Source organism: Nelumbo lutea, chromosome 7 (genome assembly GCF_056320005.1).
Source record: "Nelumbo lutea isolate HS-2025 chromosome 7, American lotus-T2T, whole genome shotgun sequence".
Classification (NCBI taxonomy): Eukaryota; Viridiplantae; Streptophyta; class Magnoliopsida; order Proteales; family Nelumbonaceae; genus Nelumbo; species Nelumbo lutea.
The window spans coordinates 20,103,581-20,117,397 of NC_142690.1; the positions used below are offsets into that span (position 1 = coordinate 20,103,581).

The 13,817-nt window shown below is 36.5% G+C and overlaps 1 protein-coding gene across 1 annotated transcript in view; it reads right to left on the reverse strand.

Annotated features, from left to right (window-relative positions):
• Window positions 1–13,817, reverse strand: part of NRPA1 (nuclear RNA polymerase A1) — a 72,173-nt gene that overhangs the window by 15,724 nt on the left and 42,632 nt on the right. Inside the window, exons 17-19 of the mRNA XM_088956011.1 lie at window positions 9,703–9,901; window positions 9,324–9,604; window positions 2,700–2,840 (exon numbers count right to left, since the gene is read on the reverse strand). Of these exons, the coding sequence (XP_088812137.1) occupies window positions 2,700–2,840; window positions 9,324–9,604; window positions 9,703–9,901 (621 nt within the window). The remainder of the gene's footprint in view (window positions 1–2,699; window positions 2,841–9,323; window positions 9,605–9,702; window positions 9,902–13,817) is intronic.

Sequence of the window (13,817 nt, forward strand, 5' to 3'; positions counted from 1 at the left end):
CTCTCAGGTTGTACTATGACAACAAGGCTGTCATCAACATTGCAACCCAGTGCAACATGATAGACCAAAACATATTGAGATAGACTGCCACTTTGTCAGAGAAAGAATAGTCTCAGGAGAACTCTGCATACCTTATACCCCCTCCGAGATGCAGATCGCAGATGTTTTAACTAAAGGGCTAGCTTCAAAAAAATTCTTAGACTTACTTGGCAAGCTAAACATGATTAATGTCCATGCTTAGCTTGAGGGGGAGTGTTGGTTCAACTGTCTTAATATGTATGCTTATCCTTGTTGGGTCTTAAGTCATTAGTTGTTGGGCCCTAGTTATTGAGCCTAATCTTATTTAGTGTTTTATTTGTCTAGGTGTCCCATCACTAATCAGGGGCATTCTAGTCTATTTATGTAACATTATGTAATACATTTATTTATAATAGAGTAGGGCCGGCTGAGAGATTCATTGCCGCCATTCTCAAATCTTCCTCTTCTTCTTGTTCTTCTCTTTTCCTTCGGCAACTGTATTCCAGCAAACAAAAGATATCTGACCAAAGATGTCACCTTTTTTGAGTCTACACCTTCTCTTTGCATGCATATTCCCGCATCGGCTACAACCGACACTATTAATCCTTCCTCCTCTCTTCCTACCTGTGGTGGTAGTAGTGCTCTTCCTATGCCTCCTCCTTTGCCACCTCCTATTCCTTGGTCTTGGCACTAGTGGTTCATGAGACAAAAAATATGTCGACTCCAGAGATTAAATGTCCACTACAATCTGACTTCCCAAACTCAGGTAATTTGGAATGCATTATCCTCTACAATGTCCACTACCTCTTCCTTTTCTGATGCATGTGTTGAATCTATACTGAACTTCCTAGACCTCCCTATTGTAGTTCATAAGGAAAAAAGGACATGTACTAAATATCCTATCTTAAATTATGTCTCTTATGATACCTTATCACCCTCCTATTATGCCTATATCTCGTCCGTTCCTTTTGTTTTAATCCCTCGCAGTGTTACTAAGGTAGTGCAATTTCCTCAATAGAAGGATGCTATGAATCAGGAAATGGAGGCCCTTGAAAAAAAAAAAAACTAAGCATGGGAAATTGTTTCTTTACCAAAAGGTAAAGTTCCTCTTAGATGTAAGTGATTTACACAATGAAGCATAAAGATGATGCTTAATTAAAAGGTATGAAGCTTGACTTGTAGCAAAAGGGTACACTCAGTCTTATCGTATCGATTACTAGGACACTTTTGCTCCGATAGCCAAGATGAAAGGTGACTATGTTTATTGGGACTATGTTTGATAGATCTAAATTAATCTTGAAAATTGGCTTCACTCAATCTCAAGCTGATTAGACCTTGTTTATTGGGAGGGTAAATGGAAAGGTGACTATGTTGATAGTATATGTATTATGTTTTATTGGGACTATCTGAACTGAAGTCCTTTCTTGCTACTTAATTTGAAATTAAGGACCTTGGAAATCTCCGGTACTTGCTAGGTATTAAGGTCACAATGTCAAAAAGAGGCATTTATATTTCTCAAAGGAAACATGCCCTTGATTTGCTTCAGGAAGTAGGAACATTGGATTGTAAACTAGCTGAAACTGCAATTGATCCCAATCATAAGTCGGTTGGATTGAGTGTGGTCAGTCAATATATGCATAAGCCCAGATCTTCTCATATGCAAGTAGTGAATAGAATGCTTGCCTATTTGAAGGGGTGTCCAAGACAAGGAATGTTGTATTCTGATCATGGGCATTTTAAGGCTAAGGCCTACTCTGATGCTGACTAAGTAAGTTCTATTGATGATAGGCACTCTACTTTTGATTATTGTATCTTGGTGGGTGGTAATGTTGTATCTGGGAGAAGCAATCAGTTGTGGCCCGTTCTAGTGCAAAGGCAGAGTATAAAGCTATGGTCCATGGGGTTTCTAAATTGCTATGGGAGTATAGATTGATACTCCAATGATGTTATATTGTGACAACCAAGCTGCCACAAATATAACCCACAATCCTATTCAACATGGTCGTACAATAGAGGTTGATAGTCACTTCATTAGAGACAGTTTCTAGTGAAGAGGTTTTTTTTATTACCTTTTGTGAGGTCCGAAGATCAGTTAGCTGATTGTCTTACTACAGGTGTTCCCAAATCAAAGATTGACAACAATTTGGACAAGCTGGGCGTGACAAATATCCTCGCTCATCTTGAGGGGGAGTGTTGAGACTGTAAGGCATTTTTGTCCTTTTTTTGTATTTGGGAACCTAGTAGAGGGTTTCTTTGTAATTTTATTCATAATCTTTAAATGAAGTCCTTCTAGGTGTGAACAATAACACACAATTTTCTCGACAAAACTCTTCTTCTTCCTCTCACAAAAAATCTTATAATTGTAACATACCACCAACTCTTTTGTAAGACAACTTAGGTCTTACCATCAAGGAACAAACTAAAGTTGATTAGTTATCATCAATGCAAGATTTTCTATATAGCTGGTTATAGAAGAATTGAATTGTATAACAAAGATTAGAGACCAGCTTTTATCATTTGTTTTGTTGCTTGTGCAAAACTATAAGATGTACGCATAGTTTCCAATGCATATGATACAATTCAAAGTCAGGAGGTAACAAAAATGCCGGTAAGAAAAGCAAATCATATAGTTCTTTTACCATGGAAGAAAAGAAACCCAAAAAGACTAAAATATTACTCACTCTGTCTTCCCCTTACACAAGGGGCAGGTCATAACTGGAGTCTGGATTTTCTCTGAAGCCCTCATTAGAATCTCTTGTAAACGTGGGATTCCCAGTGTGACATTCATTTCTCCTCGGCCAGCATGATGGAAAGTGTTGAGTCTGAAAATTCAAGACCATTTCATCAGTGATTCAGATAGTATATTTGATTTTATAGTATATTTGTGGGGTACAATCATAGTTTTCATGAGGTTTAAAATGAAAAACAAATCTCTATTAGTAAAGTGGATACGAATGTTGTTCTTTTACAAATCAATGGTTCGACTGTCATAATGTTTTTTACATATTTTGTTCATGATATATAATATCAAGGTCATTATTCATTCATTTTATTAATATCAATATAAAAATTTGGTCATTTTTAGTTTAATTTATTAATACTATTCAACATTTCATTGCACTGTGAATTCAATTCAAATCCTGTTGCCTCTAGGTTTGGGGGATTGGCTACCCCTGTTGTGTAGCCCTATAAAGCCCAAAAATGTGCTTGCATGAGATCAAAAACCAAGTAAAAAAAAAAAAAAAGAAATCAAAATTGAACTTACGAAGATAACCAACGGCTCATGCTAAATGCTTTCAAAATTAATCCATGAGACAAATCTATACAAAATTAATAAAAAAATTAAAAAAAAAAAAAGAGAAAACCTGATAACCCATGGAAAGGAGCTATAACATTAGTTTGAGTTCAATCTACATCCCTAACGGGGCCCAACTTCCCAAACCTGATGGAAACAAGGATGGGGATTGCTTTGGCGGGGCGGGGTCGGGGACGAGGACAGGGAATATGATCCCCACCCCGAACCCACACTGTTACAATTCCTAGCCCCTTATCCTACCCCAATCCATCTAATTTATACCCCTACTTAGTTAAATAGAGCCAAAAGAAATTAAGAGAGATTAAAGGGGAAAAGAGCGATTTAATGGGGAGGGGCCACGTTACAAACATTGACTATTAAGGTGGGGGGAGGGAAGATTTAAGAATGACTTAATCAGAGAAAGGAGAGGAAAAGGAAGTATGTGTGAGCTCTAGGGTGAGAGGATCCCTCATTTCCCCTCTTTCCTCTTTCTATTATATAGACTAGTGGATCCATCATGGACTAGTAACAAGTTTTAAGGAATTTTGGAATAATTTCAAAGAAAACATTTAGGGTACAGGCTAGTTGAATCCTAACTTGAATTGTCAAGTTAGGAAGGAGTTACAGGACTTTGCAATTTAACATATGATAAGTCCTAGGGCTGATATCGCGCTTATATACACAAATCTCCATTTGGCACAAAATTGAAGCTTTAATACCTGAAGATTGAAATGGAATTTTACCAGCTGATTTTAAATGGCGTTCAGGATGAAAACCAACAGGGACACCAGATTAAAGTAGGCATTTCCCCTGTTTGGGTGGCCTGACTTACTAAGAAAGTTTTGCTCTTAGAATCAGGCCGGAATTTGAAGGAAAGAGAAAAGTAGGGCTGTTCATAAAATATTAAAAACCAACCAGACCAGACCGACTCAACCTGAGATGGTCGATTCAAAAAGAAACTAGGTTTCGGCTTGAAAAACAAGTTAAAAACATGAGAGCTCGGTCTGGTTTCGGGCTGTGTCTTTGTAACCTGAAATAAAACCGATCCAAGCAGACGTATTGTATGCAAAGCACCAACCTCCAAATACTTGTTGTTTTGTTAATTAAGTTGTAAGCCATGTAACCTGCCTTCCTATTCGCTAGTCTCTATTGTGTCAAACTGTTACTGTGTCAGGCTATCTCCCAAAAAAAGTAAAAGGGGTAATGTAAATAAAACGACAGGTAATGACAGGTTTCATATTAACTTTCACTAGCACGTATAGATGAGTAAATCTAAACTATAAATGGTGGGACTGATGTGTGGTGATGATCTAATTCTAAGATATAAAGTGTACAATTGAACAATTCTTTTTCTAATCGTTTACTAAGAAAAAAATAAGAATGCAAACAACTCATTTGTTTCTCCTCTTACAAACTTACATTTGGGAAAGACAATTACTATTACAGCTAAATAAAGTTATTTCACCTACTTCTACACTTCATGTTCCCCAGCTCCACACTAACCTGCTGTTAGTCAAGTTGACTCAGTTAGTTTCATTGAGTAATGAAGGGTAGAGATGTACCAGCAAATGCTAATTTTTTTTTCTTTTTGAAATTTCATACACCGGGGAAGAAACACAATAAAAAATAGTTGAAGTGATTCGATTTGACAATGCATGGGAATACTTTGAAAAGAACTTGCAGTCGTTCCTTGAAAAGTGAGCAGTAATCAATCAAAGCTCTTGTGTGCAGACACTTGAACAAAATAGTCTTGTTGATATGAAGAATAGCCATGTTGTGGAGGTCACTCATGGTTTGCAGCTTGTTGTTCTAGAGGAATGTTCCAACCAGTTTTAGGGAGATGGTATTGAGACTTGTGTATCTCATTAATGTGATAAGATTTTTAATTTCAACATGAGGAGATTTGATCAGAACCTACCTCTTGCTTATCCTAATTATATGGTCCAGCTCCATTCAGATTTGAGAATATGTGGTTGTATATGTTGGTTTTAAAGAGGGAGGTAAAGTATGGTGGGAAGAGAGAAACCCAGGTGTTAACTGGGAAGGAATGAGGTTTCAATGGAAGGTGAAAGATCTTAAAGACAAGATCAAGGAGTAGAATCTACAACAGTTTGGCAGGACTGAGGAAAAAAAAAAAAAAGTAAGCTCTGATTTCTAAAACTTAAGAGCTTGATAGAAATAAAGTGGCTGGTCCGATGGAGGAAAGTGACAAGAATAAAAGATGGAGGTTGAGGAAAGAACTGGAGGAGTTATTACAGAAAGAGGAAATCAATTGGAGGCAGAAATCGAGTAAGTGGATTAAGGAGGGTGATAAGGAGGAGAAAGAAGAACTATGTCAAGGTTGGAGATTAATGTCAAGGTTGGAGATTAACTCTATGGATAGGGTTAAAGCTCCTGATCCAGATGTGTTCACCATAACTTTCTACTAAAACTGTTGGGAGATATCAAAAGATGACATTCCAAAAGTTTTTTCTGAATTTTTTGAGAGGAGTTGATTAATTTGGGTTTAAATTCAACTTTCATTGCTTTGATACCAAAGAAAGCAGGGGCACAACATCCTAAAAATTTTAGACTAAAAAGCATCTTAAATAAAAGGTGCTATCTTGAAGTATTAGGGTTGTACTTCCATCCATAATTTTACAAAATAAAAGGGCTACTGTTGGAGACAGGCAAATAATTTATCAGATTCTGATTAATAATGAAAGTGTGGAGGATATGAAGAGAAAAGGAAGGATTTGTTTGTCAGTTGGATCTGGATTAGGTGTAAGACATAGTGGATTGGGGCTTTTTGAAGGGTATTATGGAAAGTTTTGAATTTGATGACAAGTGGTGTAGGTGGATTTTGGGTTGCATTAAGACCTGACATTACTTAATATTGGTCAACAGGACAGTGGTAGATCAATTTCCAACCCTTTGAGGAATTAGGCAAGTGAATCCTCTCTCTCCTTTCCTTTTCACATTGATTGTGGATGTGTTTGGGAGACTCATTGAAAGGGTAGGTTCAAGAAATTTTTGAACGATTGGAGAGTGGGAAGAGAACGTGTCGATTACTCATCTCCAATTTGTTGATGATACCATCTTCTTCTGTGAGAAGGGTGAAATTGGCCAAGTGAGGAACCTTGGATTGGTGGCCAAACTCTTGAGAAAAGAGTTGGAGAAGAGTTGCTTGATGGGATTTTGGTGTAATGGCCTATGACTTGCTTGGGTTTACCATTAAGGGATAATCCAAGAAGAGATTGGCTTCATGGAAGAGAGATTATTTGTCATTAAGTGGATGAATCATGTTAATTAAAAGCATTGAGAAGTTGATGAGGATTTTTTTCTCCAGGAACCAAGGGAGCAGAAGAAGGATCACAAGGATAGCGGGGAATGGCTTCTAGAAATAAGGAATATGGAGGGTTTGGGCTAGGGAACTTTCAAGAAAGGAACATGGCTCTATTGAGGAAATTGTTGTGGAGAATGTTAATGGATAGAGATAAGTTGTGGGCAAGGGTAATAGTTAGCATTCATGGTCTTGCAGTGGATGGTTGGGATTCTGAAAATTCAGCTAGGGCTACAAGACTTTCAGCTTGGAAGTCCATCCATCATTTCCCACCTTTCTTCTTACCGCATATTAGGTATAGTCCTGGATTTGTAAATCCTGTTAAATTCTAGGAGCATGTTTGGGTGCACAGTGAATCTCTAAGAATACAACGCCCATCTCTTCATACCCTACCGTAGGGAGGAACCTATACATTGCCTTTTGGCTCTACTTAATCCGAATGGTGGGTATAATTGGGATCTGGTTTTTTGAACAGGGCTCAATGATATTGAAATAAACAATGTTATTAACCTCTGACAAAAATTGGAATGAGCAATGTCATTTATGAGGAGGAAACCTGTAAATTGTTACGAGTAAAGGCGATTTATAATTGGATCAGAAGAAATGCAAATGGCTTTGCTGGTAACTTGCTAAACAAGGGGTGGGAAGGAATAATTTATTTAATTTGTTTAATTTATTTATTTTATTCATCAAAAAGGGAATAATTTATTTTGGTGCTACGTTAATGAGAAGAGGAAAGCTATTAAATTGTTATGAGAGGTAAAGACGACGGGTCAGAAGAGAAGCAAATGCCTTTGCTGATACACTTGCTAAAAAGGGGAGGAAGATGGATGGTGGTGCTACATTAATGAGAAGAGGAATGTTGTTAGATTGTTACAAGGGGTAGAGGTGACTTGTGATTGGGTCATGGGAGATGCAAATGCCTTTGCTGATACACTTGGTAAACAAAGGGTGGGGAGGAATAATTTATTTTGGGCTGTGCTGAAATGCTTCTGTTACGGAGGACTAAGAGTGTTTATTCCTGCCCTTTATTCTTGTACAAAAATTCCTCTTTTTTAATGAAATGGATTATGTTACAGATAAAAAAAAGTGCAACCAGATACACATGGACACACTGATAGAAAAACATTTTTAAAGATTTAAAACTTTAAAATACTTGCTTGGAGGGTCTTAATGCTGTCTGTTAGTTTATGGACACCTGGACGAGAACTAATTTGCCACTCAATCATTTATTTGTTCATCGGTTGATTTTACAGGTACCAAGCTGGAAACATTTATCTATATACATGTGCTAAGAGTCAAATACAATTCCACATCAGATGGCATCCCAAACTTACCAGATCTATATAAGTGCATCCCATTTCTTTTCTTTTTCTCATATAACTCTCTTCCTATGTAACTTTTCAACTACTATACTCCAAATCACAAAACCAAAAATACCTATGTAACTCGGTAATCTATGTTTCTTCAAATTATTCTAATCGTTTTTTTTTTTGACATGTCATAATCAACTTTTGTCTGATTACAAATATAGATCCGAAATTCATCAACCGCACTGATAGGTCTTGAACTTCTCAATCCTGCTGGAATTTCTCCAGTGGATATCATCATTCTGCCAACTGTCAGATATCTCTAACAGGCGCTTTGACAACAACAATGAAAGATTCTTTCATGATTGCAATAATGATTTGTTTGGCAGAAGTGGTGGCAGGGAAAAGGTGGCAGAGGATAGAATTTCTACTCATTGAGAGCTGTAGAGACAGTTAGTAGCTTCGAGTGTGTGTGGTTCCATACACACTAGAACCTAGTTTATCCATGTTTATGCTTTTGTTTGAGTTTTGTTCTAAATAGGATTAGAGTAACTCCTATTCTTGTAAGGAGATTAATCTAAACAACAGAAATTATGGGGTGGCAGAATCAACAAATCAAACCCCTTTCTTCTCCTCTCTCTCTTCTCTTCTTCTTTCCTCTTCTCTTCGAAGAGGAGCCGTTTTCTTCTTTTTCTGAATTACGGTAGAACAAAGTCTACTCTCTTATTCAAGTTGGTATATCCAATTGAGAAAATTGTCATTGCCATGGTCTTCTAATAATCCTGCCTTCTATAAAATACTTTACATGCATTTTACCTTCAACAAGGTGGTTCAGGTACTGGTAGATGACAACAGAGATCCTTCAAGGATGAAGGTCCCCATGAGACTGGTGTGAGGTAAATGAGAGATCTGTTTTCAGGGTTGACACAATCAACAATCAACAACCAAAGGGCCACTACTATCTTTTATAACAAAGCCCTAGATTGAATGGAAAGGTACCCATGAATGTGAACCACCTATATGGAGAACGCTGCTCCCAGATGTAAGAAAAGGAACAAGGGTTGCTGAATGATTAGGATGCATCTTGCTTTGAATGTGCTGTTCAAAGCATCCTTAATTCCATAATAGGGGAACAAAGGACCAAACTAAGGTGTATCTGACATATACAACCAAAAGAAAATAATTTATTCCAGTCCACCAGCAAAATTCAGAAGCTATCACCTAAAAACCAATGACAGCACCATTCTTAAAAATGCTTTGTTAACTCTAATTCAAGTAATGTGTGATTCCTTAGCAAAATGCCTGCTGCCAAATGTATGATTTTTCACATAAGGAAAAAAGGAAAATATGAATATTAGAGAATGGAAGAGGGACTCACGTCATCTGGGTTGATGGCTCTCCAACAGACTGAGCAGCAACCACACCCACAGGTTCTCCGGGCTGAGCAAGACTGGAAATGTACTTGCTCCTCATTAACTTCATGAAGTCCTTTCGCTTCCTTAAATTAAGTGACTTCATCTTTTTTTTCGAAAGGGTGTCTATATAATCTTTTGCTTTACCTTCAAGTTCAACTGGCAATTTCTTAATATAACCATCATATTTGAACAAGCCTTCAGTGTCAAGTTGACTGTTGAATCTTTCTTGAACAATCTTGTGATTCTGAAAGCCAGAAAGTAGGTAAGCATACTAATAAGAGAGCCTAGAGAATAATTTCCCTTTGAAATATAGATTTAGAAAAAGGAGGTTAAGGTTCATACTGCAGCCAATGCATCAAATTCCTCAAGAAAGCTTGTCTTATGGACATCTATACCATCTTCTCCATAAATGAATTGGACAACAGAACCATCCGCATCACGAACAGTATAATCATAACAGACTTTTAAACCCTCCAGATTTTTTACAAGGCATCTCTGCAGGTATCCACTGCGGGATGTTTTGACAGCCGTATCAACCAACCTACAGATGATAAATATATCAGTTAGGATGCAATTTACAAGCTAACAACAATTAGCTCTATGTTTAGATACAAACAGAGTATAACACAAAGAACATGTTTGCATTGCGAAGAACATGAAACAACTAAAAAATGTGTATAACCATGTCCTAAAAACACATAGCACTAACATGCAAAGCCAATTGCCAATGACAGCATCAGCTGAAAATGTTGAAAGTGATACTTGGAAGGACGGCAAGCACACTTGGACTGTATAATGCGGGCACCATTACTTTTTTTATTAAACCTGCAAATAAGAGTCATGCAACCCATGGAAAGGCACGAGATGTGACCTTTCCTTGAAAACTAGTTACAGAATTATAAGTAGGCACCATTACCATTTACCAATTTAGATAATCCATTCAGAACTTTTCGTTATACAGTTGCTATATAACAAGAAAACAAAAAGCGGGTCAATGAAAACCAATTTAGGCCAGTTGCATTAAAACTCATGGAAACAAGGAAAAGCAATTCATGCAAACACCCAGCAATGTGGAAGTTACAAATATCTGTAAAGCATCATATGTATAATCATATAGATAGATCTCATAAGAAACACATATGCTTTAATCATGGCCATTTTAAGGAATAAAGTTGATAGTTTTTCTCAAAAGAATTTTCCTCAGATAGCTGACTGAAAGAATACAATATGTGAAGCAAAATGGTATTTGGACACTTATGCTGTAAAAATTAGAACAGGAAAAAAACATTATATGTGCAGCAAAAAATGAAGCTAGCAAAAGAACTTCGCTTTTTAAATCCAGTGCCGTTGCAATCAATTAAAACAACTAACAAATGCAATGCCAATATTTACATATAATGACTCTTGTGAGGCATGATTTAAATTCTGGTAATCTGATCAAGTTTTGGGATCAGATTTGGTGTGGGAAATCCTCTTTGAAGGACTTCTTCCCCTCTTTGTTTGCTTTCTTGTGTTTCTAAAATGAGCCTAATTCTCTACTTTTTTAGTCCCTTCAAACTCAATTAGGCGGCGTTTGGAACCGGTGTAAATCAAGAATGATGTAAAAGTTTACACTTGTTCGGCGTTGTTGGTGTTTGGAAGGAGTGTAAATGAAGATCGATGTAAAACTCCACTCCGGTTTAGATTTATTGGTGTTTGGATGGAGTGGACTTTTACATCGTGAATCAATGTAAAACCTCACCAAGCATAAAGCTTTACATCAATTATCGATGTAAAACTTTACACTTTTTATGACGATTTCAAAATGTAACAGTTTACACCGGATCCAAACGAATCCTTAATGGTTTTGACTGGAACCATGGCCCTAGAAGAGGAGTAAAGAATTCAGAACATGATAGTGTGCTCACATTGATTCAGACCCTTGAAGGAATTTTCATTGATCCTACTGATAAAAAAAAATCATTGATCCTACTAAACCTGATGAAAGAATTTGGACACCTTCCTCTTCTGGTCTTTTCTCCTGTAACTCTTTCCTCAAAATTTTAACCCCCCCCCAAGTTCCCTCTAATCCTTTCCGGCCAGGAGGTGTGGTGCAATCCCATCCCACCTAGGATTGGGACTCTTAGCTGGGAAGTTGTACAAGAAAGAATAAATACTTTTGATGGCTAGAAAGAAGAGGAAAAAGTGGTGCCTTTCCACTAATTGGTGTATTCTTTGTAAGGCTAACATTTTTGTATTTATTACCTGTCCATTTGTTGTTGGCATTGGGCTTAGCAAGGATAACAGCATCAAAGATTTTGGCAAGGATAAGAGGAGGTCCATTTGGCATTGGGCTTAGCAAGATAGTATGGAAACCATAGTTGTCAAGGTGACGCCTAGGCGACAAGGTGCCCTTGGAGGCTCGCCAAGCCGTTTTGTATATTGTCTTATAAAATACTTTTATATTGTTATTTTTTGAGATAATAATTGTAAAATAGACATTATTAAACACAAATACTCATTTTTTGTGTTTATAAACTAATTTATTTTTATTATTTTATTATTTTTAGGGTTAATAAACACAAACATTGCGAACTGATGTATTGAACCCTCAAGGACTTCAAAATCTGAACCAACAAGTAAGGGAAGAATTTAAAATTATGCCTAATCAACACATTTCGTCTTCCACATCTTCTTCCACCTTTTATTTTCTTCTTTTCCTATAACAAAAATAGGGGTTGAGCCCCTATATTTTTTTAATTTTCATTTCTTTCTTCTTTTTCTTCTCATAAATATGTTGATTTTCCAGACTTAAACAGAAGTTTTATAATTTTCCTATGAAAATTATGGATAGTTATTCAGTAAAGATGGTTATGGAACCTAGGGAACTACCCTAGGATATGTGGTTTAAAAAAATCCATCGCCTAGGCACCCACCTAAGCGCAGGGATGTCCATAAAAAACCGAAAAACTGAACCAAACTGAGAAAACCAAACCACAAAATGCAATTAACCAAACCGATCGGTTTGGTTCGGTTTGGGATTTTAGAAAAACCGAAGGACTGGTTTGGTTTTCGGTTAACCTACAAAATAACCGACGTTTAACCAAACCGACCGGTTTATATATTTTTAAGTATATTTTATATTTTTTTTTTATATATGTCACATATTTTCAATGTATTATATATAAATATATTCATTATATATATAAATATATGCTTATATTACATTTATAATGATGTATTCATAAATACATTATATATTTTTCAAATATTTATAATATATTATATATCATTTATTATTTATTATATAATATTATACATATATTTGTATTATATATATTATAAATATAAAAAACTGAACCAATCAAAAACCGAAACCAGCGGTACCGGTTCGGTTTCGGTTTAGAGAATTGGAAAAACTGGTACAACCAGTTCGGTTTACAAAAAAGCGCCATGGTTTGGTTAACCGAACTGTGGACACCCCTACCTAGGCGACAAGGCGCCCCCTTGTCACATAGCCTCACCTTAGCGCCTTGAAAACTAAGAAGGAAACACAAAAATTGAACCAGAAGAAGAAAATGCATTCAAAAATCAAACAAGAAGACTGATTGAATTGGAGACCACCAAGGGGCTTGGGTTATGATTTGGGCTCTTGTTGGGTGGCGATTGTGGGAGCTTGGGGTTTGAAAGGGAGTTGTTTTGTTTGTTTTAATGACCGGGGTTTAGTTGTTTGTTTTGTATCGCTTTTGTTTAGGGTTCTTGGCATGGTTGGAATTTGTTTTATTTTAGTTGGGTTTTCTTTGGGAGTTTCATTTCCCTTGGGTGATTGCTTATCAGCTTTCCTTGTACCTTCTTTTGTTTAATAAATTTTTTCTTTATCTTCAAAATAATAATAATAATTTGGGCAGTGTGGGAAGAAAGATATGCAAGAAGTTTTAGAGAAAAGGGAAGAGCGAAGGAAGCCTTGATTGAACCAGTAATGATTAGAGTGGTTCACTGGCTGAAATCTTTAGAAAGCTTCTAACATATCTCCATTGGTGACATTATTAGAAAATGGAAGGAGGCGGCAGACTCAAATGTCAATAAACAACCTATTATCCTTACCTGGTCTCCTCCTGGGAGAGGAGGATGGTAAAGTGCTTGCACCAAGGGCGGAAGTTATGGCAGTTATGGAAGGGGTGCAAAGAGCTAGAATCATGAATATTAGAAAGCTAACTATTGAAGGAGATCCCAAACTGGTAGTGGCTTGACTAATGGATGAGGAAAGCAGGATGTGGAAATATTTCAAAAGGGAGATATTAGAGGGTTTGTCTCTCACTGACTTGATTTTGTACTATTACATCTAAATTGAACGAATTTAATAGTTATTGATCAAAAGAAAATATTTAGATACAATTTCAATGTAATAAATCCAAAGTATAAAAAAAATAAAACATCCAATGGAAATTTAAGAAAGTGAGAACTGAAATTTAGGTTTA